This window comes from Gossypium hirsutum, chromosome A05 (assembly GCF_007990345.1).
Source record: "Gossypium hirsutum isolate 1008001.06 chromosome A05, Gossypium_hirsutum_v2.1, whole genome shotgun sequence".
Lineage (NCBI taxonomy): Eukaryota > Viridiplantae > Streptophyta > Magnoliopsida > Malvales > Malvaceae > Gossypium > Gossypium hirsutum.
Window position 1 is genome coordinate 103,094,885 of NC_053428.1, and position 21,975 is coordinate 103,116,859.

Below are 21,975 nucleotides of genomic sequence, written 5' to 3' on the forward strand. Positions count from 1 at the left end.
ATCAAAATACATGTAGAGAATTGCACATTAAACTAAAGTTTATGTATAGTTTTGAGATTTATCCCTTATTATTTTCATTATTTGTTTATTATATTTTAAATATAAATATGATTTTAATTACTATTTAGTATATTATTTTTAACATAAATCTATACAATTTAATTTAAGAGAATAAACTATATTAGGATGATCCTAAAAAGCATAGTTTTTAAGTACCAATAAAATAGTGACACGTCATAAAATTTTAAAGATAACAAAGTATTATTATACACTCATCTATATCTAATATATTCTCCAACTTAATTCAACTTTAATTAAATTTCTTAAAATAATTAATTTTTTAAATTATAAACAAATATCTTTTCTTCTTTTGCAGATTTTAATCATTCTATTTTTTTCATAAGTTAATAATTTTATTTTTGTGCAACCAATTTTTTTATAAAAAAAAGTAAGTATTTTTGGTGCAATTTTTTCTCTGTCATTAACACATAATTTTGGTGATTATTTTACCATAAACCTCGAACCCAAAATCCCAAAGCTTGAACTAAAACTTTGGACCGCAAGGTTTAGGGTTTGTGATTTAATATTTAGGGTTTATGTTTGAGTTTGAGGTTTTGGGTTTAAGGTTTAGGTTTGTCATGTTTAAGGTTTAAGAGTTTGTGGTTATGAGTTTGGTGTTTAAGGTTTAGGTTCATGGTTAAAAGTGTTTAGAGTTATAGGTTTGAGTTTATGGTTTGGTTTGAGGGTTTATGGTTTAAGGTTTAGGATTTGTGATTCTAGATTTATGGTTTATGGTTTAGGTTATGTTTAAGTTTAAAGTTTGGGCTTCTATGTTTTGAGTTTAGGGTTCTATACTCTAGATTTATAGTTTATGGTTTAAGTGTTTATGAGTATGGTTTTGAGTTTAATGTTTAAGCTTATGGGCTTGAATTTAAGGTTTAAGCTTATGGGCTCGAATTTAGGGTTTAAAAGTTTAGATTTAAGGTTTATGGTTCAATGTTTAGAGTTTTGTTTTCAATGTTATGGGTTCGAGTTTAAATTTTGTTTAAGGTGTTAGTGTTTAGGGTTATGGTTAAAATTATTTAAGGTTATGTCCTCAAGTTTAGGTTTATATATTAGGGTTTAGAGTTTAAGATTTGTGATATATGCTTCATGGTTTAGTGTTTAAAGTTTTGGATTCAATGTTATGGGTTTCAGTTTAAGGTTGGTGCTTATGGTTTAATATTCTAGATTTATAATTTAGGGTTTATGGTTATTAGTTTAAGTTTTAAGGTTTGGACTTTTATGTTTTGGGTTTAGGGTTTAAGATGCTATATTTAGGGTTTATAGTTATGGCTTTGAGTTTATGATTTAGTTTTATATGTTTGAGTTTAGGGTTTTTGGTTATGAGTTTGAGTTTAGAATTTATATATTAATGTTTAAGGTTTAAGATTTTAGATTTAGGGTTTGTGGTTAAATGTTTAGAGTTTTAGATTTAATGTTATCTGTTTGAGTTTAGGGTTTATGGTTTAAGTGTTTATGGATATGTGTTGGAGTTTAAGGTTTAAGGTTTAAGGTTACAGGTTCGAGTTTAGGGTTTTTATTTATATGTTTATGGTTTAGGATTTAGGACTTAGGGTTTATGGTTTAAAGCTTAGGGTTTATGGTTTATGATTTTATATTTTAGGGTTGAGATTTTAGATTTAAGGTTTATGATTTATAGTTTATGGTTTGAGATTCATGGTTATATGGTTTATTATTTATATTTATTAATTTTAGGGTTTATGGTTTAGATTTTAAGGGTTTAATATTTAGTGTTTATATTTATTATCAAAGTGACGACCCGATGGTCCAGTCTAGCCATCGGTTGGACCGTCGGCCTTGTTTTACACACTAGGCCCAGTTCATCTAGTTTTTTGGTTATTGATCTTGGTTTTGGACTCCCTGGCCCAATTACGATATCAAGCCCAATTTTCAAATTTAACTACCATTGGGCCAATTGTGTGACTTGTAAATTAATTTTCCAAAATTCACTTAGGTTTTTCAAATTAAATTTTTAGGAAAATTCTTTAATCAAATTTTCTAGTTGAGCAATTCTCACGACCACCTAATTTAATTCTACATCGAATAAATCGACTCAATTAAATTATTTTCAAAGTCGTAGAATTTTCTTCTGATTCAAATGCAGTCTGATCGATCTTTTTTTGATCCAGCGGAATGACAAACCAGGCATATACAATTAAACTCTAGTGATTGCAATTATGTCCAGAAGTATCGTTCCGATAATTCGTAATTACTTAATCATGGAGTCAGACCATAAGAAGTATCATGATTGAAAACTCATTATTGTATACTCTTTACAAAAGCAATTCATCCAACTGCTTTGTTCAATGACCTCGTCGTGTGTGTGTTACCCTCATATGATATCCTTGATTCCTTTGAGTTAAATCCGTTGACTTAATACAATCTTATTTTATTTCATTGTCACCATTGTGTCTTCTTAATGATTAATATGATCACTATCAACAAATGATTGTGATAAATTGCTCATTCGAGAATAAGCAACCCGTGGCCACGTTTCATATTTATCAATTCGCACAAAGCCAATGAAAGGATATCATTAACTTTTTAATTGAGCTATGAATTCCACTGTTGCTAGGAAAGCCATGCTATACACAAGTCATGTACCCAACATACCGACTATGAGTTCGATCATCTTTAGAGTATAAGCCTCCACTTATATCAAAGCACATGAGTTGTATACGCATGGTCAGTGACTAACTCAGGAATTAGGTAAATCGTACCATGAACGTCAGAAGTTAATTAACTCACAAACGGATTCAAAATTAATTCATCTTGGGTCCAGCCCAATGTATCATTCTACCAATGAATACATCTATGTCTCTACCCGTGGAGTCAACTACTCCGGTAGCCAAGACTAGTTATCTCCCCAACTAGAATTGTAGACGACATAATAATCCTTCTCAGTATTTGAATCAAATGCTCACTTTAATTCTTTTACGAGATTACAAACTCATTTAGATTATCTACTAAAGTAAGTTATTTTTCTCGCAATGTAAACGTTCTTCCAATGCCACTTATCTTCAGTTTGAACTTTAGACAATCAATAAGCTAATATTTTCTTGTCACAATTTCGCTATGAATACAAAATATAAAAGACAAAAAATACAAAAGACATAATAGTGAAATGTGAAATTAACTTTATTTATTTTTCATCATTCAAATAAATAAAAAATAGTTGCATGATTACTACAATATGGGCACATTTCTCAACACATGGTTCATAGTTTAGGGTTTAAGATTCATGGTTATGGGATTAAGTGTTTAGTGTTTATATTTATTAATTTTAGGTTTTAGTTTTAAGGTTTAGTGGTTAGGTCCATGATTAGCAGTTCCAAATTTAAGGCTTAGTATTTTAATTTAGGGTTTATGATTATAGTGTTTAAGGTTATATATCTGAGTTTAAGGTTTAGATTATATAGTTTTTAGTTTAGGGTTTAATATTTTATAAGATTTAGTGTTTAAGGTTTAGGATTTTATATTTAAAGTTTATGGTTAAGTATTTAGGGTTTATGATTCAATGTTATGAGTTTGAGTTTAAGGTTTTATGGTTTGTGATTTTAGGTTTTTAGTTTAGGGTTTAAGTTTGGGATTTTATACTTAAGGTTCATGCTATGTGGTTTAGGGTTTAAGATTCATGGTTATTAGTTTAAGGGTTTTGTATTTATACTTATTAAATTTAAGGTTAGAGTTTATAGTTTAAAGGTTTAGTTTTTTTTATATTTGAGTTTTGTGGTTTATGGTTAAGTTAGAGTTTAAGGTTATATGTTTTAGTTTAGAGTTTGGGCTTTTAGGTTTTTGGGTCATAGTTATGGGTTCAAAATTAAGTTTGGGTTTAAGGTTTTAAAGTTTAGGGTTTAGGATCATGGTTGAAAGTGTTCTTGGTTATGGGTTTAAGTTTTGGTGTTTGGGATTAGTGTTTAGCGTTTGAGATTATATATTTATTATTTATGTGTTTGGGTTTAAGGTTTAAGATTTCAGGTTTAAGGTTTAGAGTTTTATGTTTTATGTTTCTAATTCAATATTTTAAATTTAAGGTTTATATTTTAAAGGTTTATGGTTATGGGTTTGAGTTTAAGGTGATATATTTGAGTTTAGAGTTTAGTATTTACTATTTATAGTAAAGGTATAGTGTTTAAGGGTCTAGGGCTTAAGGTTAGGGTTTATGGTTCTAGGTTTTGGGTTTGAAATTCTAGATTTTAGTTTATGGTTTAAGGTTTAGGATTTATGATTATAAGTTTAAAGGTTTAGTGCTTATATTTATTAAGTTTAAGGTTTGGGTTCAGTTTTTGAAGTGTTTATGGTTATATGTTTGAGTTTAGGGTTTACATTTAAAGTTTAGGGTTTAGGTTGATTATTTATGATTCTAATTTAAGGTTTAATGTTTAGTGTTATGGGCATGAGTTTAAGGTTTAAGGTTATGTGATTTATGGTTACATGTTTGAGTTTATTATTTAGTGTTTATGTTTAGGGTTTAGGGTTTATGGTTTATAGTTTGGGTTGATGATTTATGATTCTAGGTTTAGGGTTTATGGTTTAAGTTTTAGTGTTATGTTATGAGTTTAGGGCTTAAGGTCTGGGTTTTTTGGTTTTAGTTTATGGTTAAAGATTCTAATTTTTAAGGCTTAGGGTTTATGGTTTGAGTTTAAGATTTAGAATTTAAGTGTAGGGTTTAAGCTTTATGTTTATGGTTTAGAGTTTGTAATTCTAGATTTATGGTTTATATTTAGGGTGTAAGGTTTAAGATTTATGATTTAATTGTAGTTTTTATGGTTTATATTTAGGGTTTATAGTTTATGGTTTTGGTTTTGGTATTATGTTTAGGGTTTAAAGTTTGTTATTTTAGATTTAGGGTTTAAGTTTAGTGTTTATATTTATGGTTTATGGTTTATGTTTAAGGTTTAGGGTTTTATGGTTTATGGTTTAAATTCAGAGTTTATTATTTCATTATAATATTTAGGGTTTATGTTTATAGTTTATGGTTTTAATTTTGTTTTAGGGTTTAAGGTTTAAAATTTAAGATTTATGGTTTATATATAGGTTTTAAGGTTTTTGGTTTGAGTTTAGGGTTTAATTTTAGTGTTTATAATTTAGGGTTTAGCGTTTATTATTTAAGGTTATGGTTTAAGATATAATTAGGGTTTATGCTTAGGTTTTATGGTTTTTATTCTAGTATTATGGTTTATATTTATGGTTTAGTGTTTTTATTTGGGTTTAGGGTCTAATTTTTTAAGATTTATGGCTTATATTTAGGGTTTATAGTTTGAGTTTAAGGTTTATAGTTTAGGGTTTAGAGTTTAGTGTTTGAGTTTAGGGTTTAGGATTTGTTATTTTAGTTTTAAGGTTTTAAAATTTAGTGTTTATGATATAATTATAGTATTTAAGGTTTATATTTAGGGTTTATAATTTATAGTTTGTGTTTAAGGTTTAGTGTTTGAGTTTAGGTTTATGGGTTATGGTTTATAGTTTATGGTTTGTGGTTTATATATAGGTTTTAGTGTTTTGGTTTGATTTTAGGGTTTAATATTTAGTGTTTGATGTTATAGTTTAGGATATGATTAGGGTTTATGCTTAGGGTTTATGATTAGTAATTTTACTTTTAGGGTTTATGTTTATAGTTTAGTATTTGTGACCAGGGTTTAGTATTTAAGGTTTATTTTTTAGGATTTAGGATTTATGATTTATATTTAGGTTAATGGTTTGAGCTTAGGGTTTATAATTTATCATTTAAGGTTTAGCATTTAGTGTTTGAGTTTAAAGTTTAGGGTTTAAAGTTTAATCATAAGGTTTAAGATTTATATTTAGGGTTTAAGATTTGTTATTCTAGTTTTAAGGTTTTAAGATTTAAGGTTTAGGATATAATTCTAATGGTTAGGGTTATACTTAGGGTTTAAGGTTTATAATTTAATGTTTAGGTTTAAGGTTTAAGGTTTAAGGTTTAAGGTTTATAATTTATATTTAACGTTTAAGGTTTATGTTTAGGGTTTAGGGTTTATGGTTTATGGTTTATGTTTAAGGTATAAGGTTTATAGTTTATAGTTTAGGGTTTATAGTTTAGGGTTTATGATTCTAGTTTTAAGGTTTATGGTTTAAGGTTTATATTTAAGGTTTAGGGTTTATGATTTAATTGTAAGGTTTTTGGTTTGTGATTCAATTAAATATCATTATTAAATCTTGAAAATCTGTTCAAATATCAATGTTAAATATTGTTTGCTGACCCAAAAATCAGCATTTCAATAAATTGTATGCATGAATTTAGCAAAAATCAACAATTCAATAATTTATATCAAAATTAAGGGCTAGCTTTTTATTTTTAGTAAATTACAGGGATGACATTCACAATTAAATCTAAACAGTGACAAATTACACATTTAAACCCTAAATACCTTTGTTCAGAAGATTCGTAGCCAGCGAAATTGGTGAAATCGACAGAGATGGAACTCATGCAGTTGGCACGAAGATGGAACTCGATGGAGCAAAACTCGCACTGTCTGTCACTGTCACAAGCATCATAATCACGCAAGAATCGCATAAACATGACGCGTTGGCTAGTGAGAGGGATTAGATCGAGTCGATGGGCGATGAACTTGTCATTGAGGACGGAAGCTTTAACTTCGATTTTGACAAGGTCAATGGCTATGGTAAGAACCTCGACAATCATGATGCGATTAAGGGTGTTGGCCATGGAGGCATTGGTGTAGTGGAAGCGTAGTCATCTTTGAGTTCCCGAATTTTGACCTTTGGAAATCACTAGTACGAAGCTACTTCCATTTTCTCTTCTTCTTCTTTTCTTCTTCTTCTCCATTTCTTCTCTTCTTTTTTTGTTCTTCTTCTATTGCCCAGGGCTCTTAAATGGGGCTGTTTAAATGACAGCCAGCCCACCATTAAATGCCATGTCACTTTTTCGTTAAATTGGGTTGTTTAGCACGGTTAATTTTTTTGTTAAATTTGTTAGTAAGACATTTTGAAATAAAAAATACTCACTCTATAACCCTATAATTAAAAAAATTGATGTTATAATAAACCTGAATTTAGCAAAATAATTTTAAAATGGTTAATAATTATACTTGAACTTTGAAATCTGAAAAATAAAAAAAATTAATTCTTTAGAAATAAAAAGATAGAGACTAAATTTTAAATTTTGGAAGAGCACAGGATTAATGTCACATTTTAACCTAACTACAAATACCAATCTGATTTTAACTGTTTGAAATTTATAAAAGAAAAAGGAATTGACCTCTCCTAATTCTTCTCAATCTCTGTCGGCCATCACCTCTGGCTGGAGGAGAACTCTTTTTTCTCAAAAACCCTTTTGACCCTTCTGTCCTCAATTAGGAGAAAGAGAAGGAGAAGGAGAAGGAATTTTCTCTTCTTTATGGATAAGAGATGCGGAAGCTGCGATATTGGATTCGTGATGGACATGGACTTCAACATCAACGTGAACACGGTGCTTTACAAACTCAGTTTTCAGCCGCCTTCTGATTTTACTTTCGACCGATTCACGCCTTGGTTTCGCTTATTCTATCTCCCCTAACCCTAATTCTTCGTTTCTTCCTTATTTATAATTACCAATTCAAGGTATTTGTTATTCTGCCTTCCTGATTTACTTTATATTCCAATTATTTTAGTTTTAGGGTTTCCATATGTTCTTATTTTCAATTGATGTAGATTCGAGTTCTCTAGCACCATAAGATTTGTATGACCGTTGCTTTTGTTTTTCCTTTTGACATTCGCCTCTTTTGCTTTCTGTTAGTATTTTCATTCGAAGTAATACTAATAATTAGGGCATACTGGGATTTGCTTGTCTTCGAACTTAGGTTTAGGGTTTTAAAGGAAGTCCCTTTCCTTTTCAGCTAAAGGTTTTTTGCTTTATAGCAGGATGGTTATCTTTATATAAACAAAGAACCATAGATTAGTTATGCTGAGTTTCTTAGTGTTCCATAGGTTGTCTGTCGTCTTTTTTTTTCAGGTCAAATAACAGTAGGTTGTTTGTTTGTTCAGGTCCCTCCGAGAACTGTTTCCCTTCGTTGTGTCAAGTGTTGCAAACAGAAGAGGAGGGACGGAACTTGTATTCAACAATTAATACTTGATCATAAATGAATCTTCCCATCAGCTCCCCTTTTAAAAAGATGTCCTCTACGAGAGGTAAAGACAAATTATCGGGCTGGACTGCCTTTGATCTTAAGCAGAGGCAGAAACAATGTCTGGTACCAGAAACTGAAAATGACCCTTTCCCTCCTGTAGCAATGGCGGCTCTCCATCCCTGCATAAGCCAGACAAATTGCAACGACCTTTCAGGAAGGTCTTTCTCATCTGTGCTAAAGCCTTCTAGCGATTTTCCAACTTTGAAACAGAATAAGAATTCCATAAAATCAATAAATGTGGGCAAGCCTATTGGAAATGAAGATAAGATAGCTGGGGTAAACAATAATGATTTAGCCCTTAAAAAGCTTAAAGAGTTAAATTGCTGGGCTGAGAATAGTTTGATTGAGGACATCTTGTTGGCTACCAATAATGATATTCATGAGGCTTCAGCTTTATTGAAACAAATGATGCCCAGAAGCAGCACTGAGGAAATTGATAAAGCAAAAAAAAATGAGATTGGATCTGCCATTGCTAATTTTCCAAGCAATGCCAACTGTGACATATGTCTTCCTTCAGGAAAGACAGCTGAACATGTTGGCCAGAGCTCTAAACCCAATGAAAGAGAGGAAAATCTTAAAATATTGACTGATGTGCATGAGAATAAACTATTTGATGTTCATTCTAATATGAAACTGATTCTGGGACAATTGACATCTATACCTATTGAGCCTGAATGGGAAGAAGATGATGTATACTTGAGCCATCGAAAGGATGCCATAAGGATGATGAGGTATGATTGCTTGGGTTTATAGTAAAATGCACACATATAAGGCTTGCCTTTTCATAACTAGAATGACTTGCCACAGATACATGCATGTCCAGTTAACACCTTTGTTATGGCATTTTGGATCATGCATGAATTGTAAAAATGGTGTTACGAATTCAACTGTGTGATAAAATGACATGTAATGTTTCTTGCGATTTAAGCTGGACTGTGAACCTACTCTTGCAAGTATGGAAATGTTTTCTTAAATAGTTAGGCTTAGGGGAGTTGTTTGACAAAGATCTTTAATTTACAACATCATTGAACATTTGAAGCCCATTTAAATTTCGTTAGCAAACACATAGTGGCATTATCTCTACTTATGAATGTTATGAAAATTTACATGATCTTATTTGTTAGCAAATCATGGTAGAATTGAGAAACGGATAGTTTTATCTTCTTTTTTGCATTTCCTTGTTTATATAAGTATTTGAGTTATTGAAAAGTCTTTTGAATTATGTAGAAGTTATTCTTCTCTCTATTTTCATTCCTTCTCATGTGTATTCACATGTTATTTTTAATGCAATCACAGCCATAATTTGGTTTTTTCCTCTCTTTTGCAAACAGTTCTAAACCACTTTCTCACATCTTCAAATATAGGAGTGGCTATTTGGTATAATGGGTCTGATTGGGCTTGCTCATTTTTCATGCCGCCACATAGGTCCTTTAAGATTTAGGACATTTCAGTTTCAATAGTTCAAGATGCTTTGAATTTCTATTTAGACAAATTCAGGTTGTTGATATTTTTAGATTAAAGAACGATGAGCTGTGTTTGGGTCGGGTTTGAATATAACTTGCAATTTATATACATAATCAAATTGGAATTTAGTACGAGAAATGAATGAAGTTTTGCTCAATTTAAGTTTGGCTAATTCAAGTTTGGTTAATTTTGGTCCAAATCTTTGAGTCTTGGGATATAACAGTTCTTTCTTTTTTTGGTTTAGTATTGCTTTAAATTTCAGTTTAATATTCCTATATCCAGTTACTTTGGTTTTGATCTGTTGACATTTTAGGTCAGGTTGGGTTTAGGGTGACTGAATCGTTTATTCAGCTTGGGCTAACTTTTGTCAATTTTGTTCTAATTTACATCTTCATAGTTTTGATCCAGTTATCACTACGAGTTAAGTTACCTCAAGCTTGTTTAATTAAAAAATTTCCCTTGTTTAAATCAATCAGTTGATTTTGATCTTATCTTATGAGTTGGTGAATGAGTTCGAATTCAATTTTGTAAGAAAACTCTTTCTTCAGGTTATTCATGCTCTCTGACTGATTTAATTGATAAATTGAATGTTATATTTTCTAATTCAGACACACGCACATGCACACATGTAAAACTATTTTGTTTTTACTTTGATAAAAATAATAGCAATAGCTAAGTAATAAAACAATACAACTATATTTAGGTAAATATTGTCATCCCTAAAGTGTTATCTGGATATGATTTTATCCTTGAGCTTTGAAAATATCAAGTTGGTCTTTTTAGTTTTTAATTTTACATTGATTAAGCCCCTTTCTGACAAATTGCCAATCTTTCTTTAATTTGCCACATAATATTTATACCATGTGTCTGTTGGAATGTATTAGAAGTTCAGGATTAATAGCACTTACAATGATAAAGTTTGACATTAATATCACTTTTTACCCCTCAAAGATTGAGGAGTTCCAATTTAACCTCTGGATCTATTCATCTTTCTCCTGGCAAACTATCAATGCCTCCATAAATTCTGTGGCAATCACAAGTTCACAATCAAGTTAGTTGGGCTTTAAGGAAAAGGTTTATAAGTTGCTTGAACCCCTTTCCGTTGTACCATATGTGAAAAAAGTAGGGTGGGCATGGTGGAACAACTTAATACAATGCTGACGTGGCTGATTTCATCAAGTCTTTGTCATAAAGGTGATGATAGATGACATTGGCACATTTTGAAATGGTTCAAGGAAAAAAAATGCTGTAATTCTAAGGACCACAGATCTAATTTATCCTGTAGATTTATGAACATACCCATACTATCACATTGAAGTACATCTAGGATTTTTTTTATGTATTTTTATAAATAAATTGGAATTTTGAATTTTCTATTATCATTAAGCAATCCTCCTCCCCAAAGTTCATCCTTGAATGTTGTAAGGTTTGGAGGACATTCTTTTATCTGTAGTTATATGCATCTCCTACAGCCCAAAGTACTGTCTTGATTTGTATGTTCTTGTTTTTATCCCTGGAATTGAAAGAAATTCGAATTCGCAATTCTCGCCGGTGGTTAGGGGATAAAATATTTTCAGGAATAAACAAATCATAATGATTTTTGTCTTTATTTTCAGTCATCTTTTGATGTCTTGCAATAAATTCATAAAAATGATTTTTATCAATATAGTTTTTTTCTTGGTATCTTTGATTAATTTGGTGTTTATTTTTATGAACCAACAGAATACTTATAGTTTGAGATACAGGGACATAAAAGCTAAATTTTGTACTTTCTGCTTATGATAGATGCTGGGAATTCGTATTCATGTATTCTACCCACTGAACAGGTCAGCATCTCAACATTCTCGGGCAGCCACTAATGCATTTTTGAGAGGTGACCACTTTTCTGCACAGCAGCACTCTCAAAATGCTAGAGAAGAATGGTTAGCAGCTCAGAGACTTAATGCTAAGGCAGCCAGAGAAATTTTAAGCATCAGAAATAGTGACAATGACTTGTGGAAGCTGGACTTGCATGGTCTTCATGCAGCAGAAGCTGTGCAAGCCTTGCATGAACATCTGAGACGGCTTGAGACACGGGTGTCAGGAGGCTGTTCAGTTTCCCTGAATGGAGTGAAGGCAAATAATGGGATTGTACGTTCTTCATCTGTTGGCACAATTAGTTCTATGGATAAACTGGGTAAATCACAGACTTCGTCTAGGCAGGTACCTGCATCATTAGAAGTTATAACAGGTAATCTTGTGTCATTAAAGAAATACCTGTCAGATTAGTCAATGCAGCTGCACTGATGCTTTTGTTTTACCACTACCACAGGTGTTGGGAATCATAGTCGTGGACAAGCATCTCTCCCCACAGCTGTTAGAGGCTTCCTCATCGAAAATGGGTTAGACATTTGATCACTTCCCTTTTATCCCGTTTTGTATGGAGTTTTCACCACACTCACACATCCACCTTCCCAAAGTTTAAAGCACATATTGCAAGAGTTAGGTGCATTTATTGTCTCTTTTTGTCTTATAATAATGGGGCTAAACTAAAACACATGATAAAGTTTCTTCATCTAAGTAACGTTGAAGATGATGAAGATGATGCTGAAGCAAATTTTGTTTGCAGGTATCGCTTTGATGAAACGAGGCCAGGACTGATTACTGTTCGACCCAAATTCCGATGTAGTTGAAGGTTTTGATCGACAGTTGTTTGTAGAATGCAGAGAGATGTATTGACATTGCATAAGAATGTATACCATTTTACTAATGGAAGAGATTGTTTGACAAATTGGGTTGTGCACTAAAATTATAAACGAAAACCTCCCGAGTGTTACATACCAATGTGCATTAACAAATATTTAATTAGATTTTTTATGAATTACTTGGAGAAGTTTATATATTCTTTGTTTAGTCCATTTTTATGTATTTCCAATTTTTAAGAGGTGATATATTTTCTTCATTGAAAAGAAAAATCCGCAACTCGAAGAACCCACTCAAAAGAGAATAACCTTAAGTTGCATAAACTTGATAATATATATATTTATGAAAGACGACATTAAGTACATTTTTCGTACAATTTATAATTTTTTAATTTTCAAATAAGAAACCTCCACCCTTTATCAGCATCATTGTAACGAAAAGCAATATTAGAAAAGAAGAAACTAAAAATGGTTAAAAGTAAAGAAAATTGTCGATTAGATTGAGTTTAGTAAATATTAGATAAAGGTGTAGGCAGCTCATGATTCATGCATGAAATGTGAGGCATGTGAATTGTGACTCATTTCCTATTATCACACCAAACGAAATGCTTTGCAATTATGGGACGATTCACTTTCAGCACTACTAATTTCAGTTACCATCCCTTTACCTTTCCACATTCTGTTTTAAACCCCAGGTTAAACTAGACATTATAATTTTAAAAATAATTATAGTACGTGAAAATATACCTACATAAAACAACTATAAAGTTCATCATCGACGATGGTTAAGTTCAAGCAAAACTTTGAAACCCCCTATATTTTTTATATGTTAATTGTGTATATAATGACGATCAATTCTAAAATCAATATTTTACCTTTTAAAGGAAGTCCATAGCTTATGATAACAACGTCCTGAGACCAATAAACTTTTATTTTTTTCAATAATTATTCCAGGTTTTCTTTGGATTTTAATTTGTGACACATTTATTAAATAGATAAATATGATAATTTCTATTATTTTTATTTTCGTTCGTAAATTAAGTTTAAAAAATATAATTTGTTAAAATGTTTTTCTTTGTTGAATTTATTGTTTGTTTATCAAATATATGTATTTTTTAAATTATAACTATAACTGTACTTATAAATAGTAAATAAATCATTATAAAACACTAATGGACTGATAAGCTAAATATGTATGGCTTTAAATCAGAATAAATATGAAGATAATTCATATATAATGAAATTTAAGCCAAAATAGATCTAGATAAGATGAGATTCAAAGTTAAAATCTCAATTTTCAAAATACTGAAATTATTATTATCCAAAGGTTTTACCTTAACATCATTTGATTCAAATAAAATTAAATTCAAATTGCAAAACAAAAGAGAACATATGTAATTATATAAAAAAATTTAAAAAATTATTTTTAGTAAATCCAAAAGAGATTTGAAATAAATATAAATATGGTAGAATAGTATGATATATTTCATATAGCATAAATTTATATTTATATAAAAATATTAATCATGTCCACTAACTTAATTAAATCATTATAATTTATTTTTAAAATAAAATAAAAAACGAAAATTAGAATTTGTTATTTCAAGTTACTATATTTAATTCTTTGATACCTATCCCACTACAATAGGAGTAGCTAGTAGGAAAGAGAGAGTGGAAGTATATGGAAAGGGCGAAAGGTGCTACTTTTTTGTTTTTTTCCAATGGTCCAATCCATTTATATTAAAAAAAGTATTTAATAGAATATTTGATTAATATCGGTTACGGATCTCCAATAGTTAAACTCTTGCTCAAATTACAACTCTCTTTTTTTCTTTTGGAAATAAAAATAAAATCTAAATAAAGATATGGGCTACACTGCAGTTCGATTGATTCCATCCATAAATCTGTTTACAGTGATATAGTAATAATAAAATAATATTCCTATAAAAAGAATTCGAAAACTCTTTCCTAAAATCCTTGTAACCAAAGATATTTATGCTTCCTCTTTTCTTGAATCCTATAAAATATAACACACAATCAAGCTTAGATGTTTATCTTTTAAGCTTCTTTCCTTCTTTTGTTTCTTGTTTTCTTCTTCTTCTTTTCTCATTGATATTATCATACAACCTTTCTTTCCTTCTTTTTAATTTTCAGTTCAGCGAATGTTGGTTTGATTGAGGAGGAAAAAAGAGAGGAGATTGTAGAGTGTGTGTGTGGCAAATGGCGATGGAATACGAACCAATCAAGCCATATGCAGATGATTTAGAGGATTCTGTTTATACGCAAGAAAAGCATTTCAGCATTGATATTGATATTATTGGCAATGCTGAGAAAATCCAAGATGATGATGGAAGTAAGAATTTGAATCAGCTGGCTTTTCGGATCTCTGACCCAAACATTGCTAACAAAGGTGATGAAAGCCCCTTCATTCCCGCTTCCAACTCCACAAACCTTCCTCTCCACCGTCAACAGCCGCCGCAGCACCGGCTTATTTCCTTGGACGTTTGCCGGGGCCTCACCGTTGTGGTAAAATCTCCTCTCTCTTTTTAACCTAGCTATCTCAAAATATAACTTCACTGTTGACTGTTCTCAATTTTTACTGCCTGACTTTTCGCTTTTTATGGTACACCCGTTACGCCAGTAAAAGAATATAATTAAAAATTAATATTACTGCATTGTTAATTATAAATATAAATATTGAAAATAAATTACATGAGGTTATTTGTTAAAAAATTTAAATATGTGGTGTGTTGAGAGTTTTTAGTCAAGCTTAAAGAATTTATTTTTTTCATATTAATTTTCAAGTGTTTGAATATACCAATAATGCTTTAAATTAAAACAGAACTGATTAGTGGCAATTCTTTTATAGAAAAGTACGGAAAATCATTATTTTTAGTTAACCTCTATTCGTCTCTCTCATTATTATTTTGTCATCAATGCGTGCATCCGTTAAATATGATTTTAATTATTTCTTTTGGGCAGTTGGATTTCATGAATGCTTATCCAGGGTTAGGTTTCTTACAAATTTAAAGAGTTCTGAAAAGAAAATATAGTTTTTCTAGGTCAAAATATATCATAACTTCTGTAATTTTTGAAAAATTGAAATCTAATTTTTTAAATTTCAAATTTCTGATCTAATTATTAAATTTTGTTAAATATAAGTTTATTATAATTAATCTGTTTTAGCTAGAAAAAATTTTAATTTCAAAATAGTATTAACAGAGAGATAAGAATTTTTAACGATTATATAAATAAAAAAACAGTTTAAATTACAAATATTCAAAGAGTAAGGAAAAAATGTTTAGGTCAACCACATGTAAGTTCTCTCAGTTGTTATAAAAATACTGTCAATTAAATTAAAATTCAATGGATAAATTTTACTTATTTAGAAAGAAAGTAAACACTGGGTATATGCAAGTTTGATTCTTTTATATAAATAAGTGATTATCATAGCTTGTGATCTAATGATAAAAAAAACTATTGTTAAAATATAAATTTTTGTTTGATTTTTCATACTAAGTTTGATCCTTAAGTCATCTTATCCCTCCCTTATAAAACGGCTCAAATATTTTAACAGTTACCATAAAATTATCATAAAGAAGTTCAATTTGCATGCATCATGAAATTACATCAATCTGATGATTTCAGGGCATCCATCATAATAAATGCACCCAAATACATTTACGGTTTCCTAAATAGAAAAAGATATCGCTTTATGCTCCAGGAGTCAAAGATTGAAAGATGTTCTAATTTAGAGTATTTCTCTAATTAATGCTTAGGACCATTTTTTAACTTCATTAAAATGACAAATTTGTATTAAATACAGAAATTATCAACTTTCATTATATGTATAAATAAAATATTAGGATGAAATCTTTTCCCTCCCTCCAAGTCCATAAAGCAAGGCATGGGGTTCGATGCCGTATCATTTGGGATATGGTTCACCCAGATCCCAATTACGATTTCGTATTGGTTGGATTATGTCAAGTGGTTGCTTTATTAACTTGCTTTCCATCCTTTCGTATCGTCTGAATGAAGCATCCCTTTCCCTTCGAAATCTGATTCCTTTTCCAGTAGGGAATAATCGTATATTAATATATACATGTTAAAGAAGTATAAAATAAGCATGAATCATAACATAATATTGTCACAAGGTAAAGGGTGCAGTCCCACTTGCATCTGTAACATGCAGATTTTTCTTAGTGGAAGATATCATAGGACTAATTATCAGTTTTCCTTTTAATGTGGAGCAAGATATTTTTTTTCATTAATGCTAGCTGTTCAGGGATGTTTGTCTTATAGTATATAATTTTTTACAACTTTGTTGAAGTTCTTTTCCACCTCCCACATTGGACATAAGCCTTAATAATTGTAATAGGCCAACTATCAGTTCATGGGACTTGGCCATTGAGATACTTGTTTTTTTTATTACTATTTATTGTTAATTCCACTTTTTACCCGAAAGAAGAAAAAAATAATCAAGCTTTCTTGTAAACTGCATAGAGTGTTATTTCGTTGCCCAAAAGCGGGTTATAAGGAGTATGTATAAGTAAATATGTACAGATTTGGAGCCTGGAAGACATTTTTCATTTCTTTTTTAAGTTCTGAAATCCGTTGCACACTTACCATATTCCTCTGTTTGAAGTGAGTTTTAAATATGGATATGTCCAACACTGATATTAATATACTCAACTTTTTTAAAGGTGTTTTGATATATTTAGAAGATCATATGCCAAGTCTATTTAGAATATGTGTTGAACACGTGCTGAACACTAATACTTCAGAAAAATTGAAAAGTTTGGGTAGCGTAACTGTTTCATAAAAAATTGTGATTTTTATTTTTCAATCTCGTGGAAGTTCTAGGTAAAGAAGCTATATTTTCTAGAATAGGCCCTTTTGACTATCAAGAGCGGTCATAATGCATTCGAACGTGAATGCATAAAAGTTGAAGCCTGCTATCAACTTAATCATAAGTTTGTGATTGGAACATAAATGTCGTTAACATGGGATGATCAAGGTACACCATCTCATATTTAAATCCTAAAAGCCTCCCACATTTTTGGTAATTTCTTTTCATCCATCCTCTACCATATTCTCTGGATCTTTTGTGCAATACCCTTTAATCCTTCTTTGGCAATTTTGTTCTATACTTGGATTCATTAAATATGAAATTTTAGCATTTCCTATCAGTTTAAGTAATTTGGATAATTATTGACCAAATTATCTCTTCAACAATGTGAAACAATAAATAACTTTAATTAAGATGATTTATTTTGGTTAGGGGCTGTAGGAGGTTTGAATTTCAGACTAATGCTAATATATATAAGACGTTTGCCTCCTTAAAAATGAAACCAGTATCTAGACCATTCTTGAAAATCATGATGCATAATCTATCTCTGGATGTAATTTATGTCAAAATCTGTTATAAGCTTTTCGGTATTTGCACAAATTTTCATTATGTTGTTTCTTCAGTAGGTATCTTGCATAGTTATTTTAATTTTTTTTCTTCTTTCATTTGTGATGCAGCTAATGATACTTGTAGATGATGTTGGTGGCATTCTTCCTGCTATCAATCATTCACCATGGAATGGATTAACCCTTGCAGATTATGTCATGCCATTTTTTCTCTTCATTGTTGGTGTTTCTCTAGGACTGACATACAAGGTACCACTTGCTTCTCAAATGTATTGTTTTCAATGCAGAACGTTCAGTACCAGTAAAATGAGATCAATGAATCTCGCTCCTTTTTATGCTCTGTTAGGAAGCAGAAATACTTCTATATCACGTTATACATTATTGATCCTACTGGTTTCAAATGTCTCTAGTGTTATCACCACTGAATCTTTTGGGAGTTTTTCTCTAACTGTTTGATTCTTTGCACAGAGAGTTTCCTGCAGAGTTAATGCAACTAGAAAAGCAATATTGCGAGCACTAAAGCTTCTGATATTAGGCATTTTTCTACAAGGTGGCTCCTTATTTCTTTAACCCTGTACAACTTATCTTGGCTGATGGATATATATGCATTCTCTTACGACATTAATATGGCAGACCTCTAACATGAAATTATTCTGCTGAACGTTAGAGTAGTCTAAATTCAGTGATAAATGTATCACATGGATACTTATTGTCCAAACTTCGGTTATTGTTTTGTCTCATAATTTGTAATTTCTAATCACTAACAGGAGGCTTCTTCCATGGGCTCAACAATTTAACTTATGGGATGGATATTCAGCAAATGAGATTGATGGGAATACTGCAGGTGTGCTTTCTTACAAGTTCACACCCAATTTTTATCATGAATGTTAGAAAATCGAATGAAGGTGTTCTAAGGCAGCTTCCTTGCTTTCTCCCCAATGTAGAGTAGGTTAAACAAATGAATAGTTTACTAAGTTGGCTTTCTGGTGTTCTATGAGAGTATTAGTCGATTATTTCTCAAACTTCTTAGCAAGTTGAAGGTGGAAATGTTTTAGGAACGAAATGGGCTTGAGATTTAGTTGTGGACTTTTAAGTAATACTAATTATTTACAGTAGGATAACATATTGTTCTTGTTTTGTTTTTTGCCTGCCCACATTCCCAGAGAATTGCCATAGCATATTTAGTAGCAGCATTGTGCGAGATTTGGCTGAAAGGTAATGATCATGTTACATCACAATTAGCTCTGCTGAGAAAGTATCAATTTCAGTGGTAAGTATTTTCGTTAAGCACACGATAACTCATTTTAGTTATTATATTTTTATTTTGCATCTGAGTGTAGCTTAATTATGCAGTCTTTTATAAGAACTTAAGTTTAATCTTTTCCTCTGTCATAATATATGTGGAAAGGTATGCTTCAAATCTTTGCTTTTCCATTTTTGTCTCCCAAGCCAAAAGTTCTTTTTCTTTTCACCAATGTTCTTTAAATTTGCATTCTCATATTTCTTTCTTAGTTGAAATTGTTTACCGGTGTGCCCTCTCTCCATCTCTCTCTTTCCCAGGCTTGCTGCTTCTGTTCTTACTGTCATATATATTTCCTTGTTATATGGCTTGTATGTACCCACTTGGCAATATCAGATTCCAGATGCAACTTCTTCCTCAGCACCAAAGACTTTTTCGGTTAGTTCTTGTGAAATTGTCTTTCAAGGTTAAAATTGCATTCAACTATAGTGGACTTTCACTAAACAAAGAAGTCACTAAGCAGCTTGCCTTTTCCCTTTCCATTCAAAGGTGAAATGTGGAGTACGTGGTGACACTGGACCAGCTTGTAATGTGGTTGGAATGATTGATCGTAAAATACTGGGGATTCAACATCTGTACAGGAAACCGGTCTTTGAAAGAACAAAGGTATGCTCTCCTTCAAAAGCTTGTTTCGGTTTCTTATTTGCATCATGTACCATCCTTAACGCATTAATTTCCATTGTTCTGTACTATCTCTCCATCCATTTCTATAGCAATGCAGCATCAACTCACCTGATTATGGCCCTTTACCTTCTGATGCCCCTGCTTGGTGTCAAGCCCCCTTTGAACCTGAAGGACTTCTGAGGTTTGTTTACAGTTTCTTTCCTCACCCTCTGACATGTCTTTATGAAGATAATACTCTATCCTTTTGTACAGATAGGTAGTCATCGATAGAGTAACAATTTATTATGTGTACTACTGTATGACCACATTACATAAGCAAACTTTAAGTCAACAAGAGATGGGCCGCTTTTGATTTTCAGTGTGCTTTAGTTGCATGCTTATGGACAGACCTTGTATGTTCTGGTTGCAGTTCAGTGATGGCAATGGTGACCTGCTTGGTTGGTTTACACTATGGGCATATAATTGTTCACTTTAAGGTGACATTTCCTTTTCCATGTATTGCTTTTATATTCTCTCACTGGATCTTATCAATGAATTAGTGTTTAAAATGCAGGATCATGCGGACCGAATTCGTCACTGGTTGATACCATCTTCAGCTTTTCTAGTCTTGGGCCTTGCCTTGGACATTTTCGGTAAATGGTTATTTAATACTCTTACAACATTGAGAACCTGCAGTAGTTGCACACTGTTAGTGGTCTCATCATCAGGTCATTTGCTTTCTTGTAGGAATGCACATTAACAAGGCTCTTTACACATTCAGTTACATGTGTGTTACTGCCAGTGCCGCTGGCTTTCTCTTTGCCGGAATTTATCTACTGGTAAGATCAACGAATCCTTTTCACATCTCTTATAATTCTGCTGATTTACTTGTATAAAGCCATTTAGGTTAATCACGAAAGACTGTATTTTCCATCTAACTGCAATGGTGGAGAAACACAAGTGGCTTCATTTCCCCAACTTCTAAAAGTGAAGAAACTTTGAAACAGGTTGACATCCATGGATATCGAGGCATGACATTGGTATTGGAATGGATGGGGAAGCATGCTTTGGTGATATACATCCTTGCAGCCTGCAATATCATACCAATTGTTATACAGGGATTCTATTGGAAGCAGCCTCAAAATAACATTGTAAGTTGGTGTTCTTCATATTGATGATTCTACTAGATATTGCAGCCTTATATATCTTTATTTGATCATGTACAATCCAGCTTAGCTTAATTGGCATTGGAAGATGAAGTGACGATTCTGCTGCAATCCATGGAAGTATAGGTTTTTTCTTTACCTCTTTTATCAACTTCAATTGTGAACTCTCTCTCTATTTAGATTACCTCAAACTAGAGTAAGTGGGAGAGGGGTGGTTAGGCAGGACAGAAAGGGTAGAAAATATGGTTTGTATATAAAAAAGAGTGAGCAGAGCAAGCTTGCTTGAGCTTTCTACTTTCATATATTCTAGGAAAATTGGATATAATTTTTCATGTCATCTGTCTTCGTGTGTATATATGGGGCAGACTGCTTATTTCTCTCTACTAATTGACATTGAATGATCTAATAATGTTTTGATCATTTTGGCACACCGAGAAATCAGCTTAATTAATGCATTTATTTGTGTGTTTTAAGCATCATCTGCAAAACCTTTCTTCCATTGGCTTGTAAAAAGCATAACAATATATTAGATCGACTCAAACCAATAAATTATTCCAATTTTCAATTATTTCAAGTTTCAGTTCTATATATGCATTATAGCTTTACGTGCTATTCGAGATTGTTCATAAGTGATTCGCATTTGAAAATCGTCGGTAATTTAAAATGATTGGCATTTATATTTCTCTTTATCCTTGAAGACTGGCTTAATGCAAATATATGCAATTTTTATAGACTCACGGTTGTCTATGGAGAATGACAAACTTTGTTTTCAATTGTTTCTTGGCTAATCTAGACGCACAGAAATGATTTTGTTTTTACAGTGCTACCTTGATTGCCACTAGTATAGCTTGGACTAGAAGCTTTACTAATACTAAAACTGCAGTTAGTCTTCACAGCAACATACGTACGAAAAAGTGCCTGGCAACCCAACCTATCTAAAAGTGCAGTTAGTCTTCACAGCAACATACATACGAAAAGTGTCTGGCAACCACCACCGATAGGTTGGGTGAAAATTAACATTCAATGGCGGCTTCTCTTTTCAAAAATCCTATGCTACCGTAGGGGTAATGTTTCGAAATCAAGTTGGAGATTGGTTACTTGGCTTTGCAATGACAGTTGGTAAATCGAGAGTTTTTTAAACA

General features: G+C 31.5%; 2 protein-coding genes across 2 annotated transcripts; both read left to right on the top strand.

Annotated features, from left to right (window-relative positions):
* The first annotated feature begins 7,276 nt into the window (after nucleotides 1-7,276).
* LOC107959773 (uncharacterized) lies at nucleotides 7,277-12,549 on the top strand. Its single transcript, XM_016895908.2, has 5 exons — nucleotides 7,277-7,638; nucleotides 8,062-8,935; nucleotides 11,495-11,898; nucleotides 11,980-12,049; nucleotides 12,277-12,549. Exons 2-5 carry the CDS (start codon nucleotides 8,157-8,159, stop codon nucleotides 12,338-12,340), a joined length of 1,317 nt encoding a protein of 438 aa, XP_016751397.1. The 5' UTR covers nucleotides 7,277-7,638; nucleotides 8,062-8,156; the 3' UTR covers nucleotides 12,341-12,549.
* A 1,572-nt stretch (nucleotides 12,550-14,121) lies between these two features.
* LOC107959774 (heparan-alpha-glucosaminide N-acetyltransferase) lies at nucleotides 14,122-21,312 on the top strand. Its single transcript, XM_016895909.2, has 13 exons — nucleotides 14,122-14,875; nucleotides 17,876-18,013; nucleotides 18,233-18,314; nucleotides 18,532-18,608; nucleotides 18,928-19,034; nucleotides 19,325-19,442; nucleotides 19,554-19,670; nucleotides 19,778-19,869; nucleotides 20,098-20,164; nucleotides 20,242-20,320; nucleotides 20,415-20,506; nucleotides 20,675-20,818; nucleotides 20,899-21,312. Exons 1-13 carry the CDS (start codon nucleotides 14,570-14,572, stop codon nucleotides 20,923-20,925), a joined length of 1,446 nt encoding a protein of 481 aa, XP_016751398.1. The 5' UTR covers nucleotides 14,122-14,569; the 3' UTR covers nucleotides 20,926-21,312.
* Nucleotides 21,313-21,975: the final 663 nt, after the last annotated feature.

Coding starts and splice junctions, on each gene's coding strand:
- LOC107959774 (XM_016895909.2), top strand. CDS start 14,570: ATGGCGATGGAATACGAACCAATCAAGCCATATGCAGATGATTTAGAG. Junction 19,443..19,553: donor CAGCACCAAAGACTTTTTCG/GTTAGTTCTTGT, acceptor TTCCATTCAAAG/GTGAAATGTGGAGTACGTGG. Junction 20,321..20,414: donor CCTTGCCTTGGACATTTTCG/GTAAATGGTTAT, acceptor GCTTTCTTGTAG/GAATGCACATTAACAAGGCT.
- LOC107959773 (XM_016895908.2), top strand. CDS start 8,157: ATGAATCTTCCCATCAGCTCCCCTTTTAAAAAGATGTCCTCTACGAGA. Junction 8,936..11,494: donor GATGCCATAAGGATGATGAG/GTATGATTGCTT, acceptor CCCACTGAACAG/GTCAGCATCTCAACATTCTC. Junction 11,899..11,979: donor ATCATTAGAAGTTATAACAG/GTAATCTTGTGT, acceptor CCACTACCACAG/GTGTTGGGAATCATAGTCGT.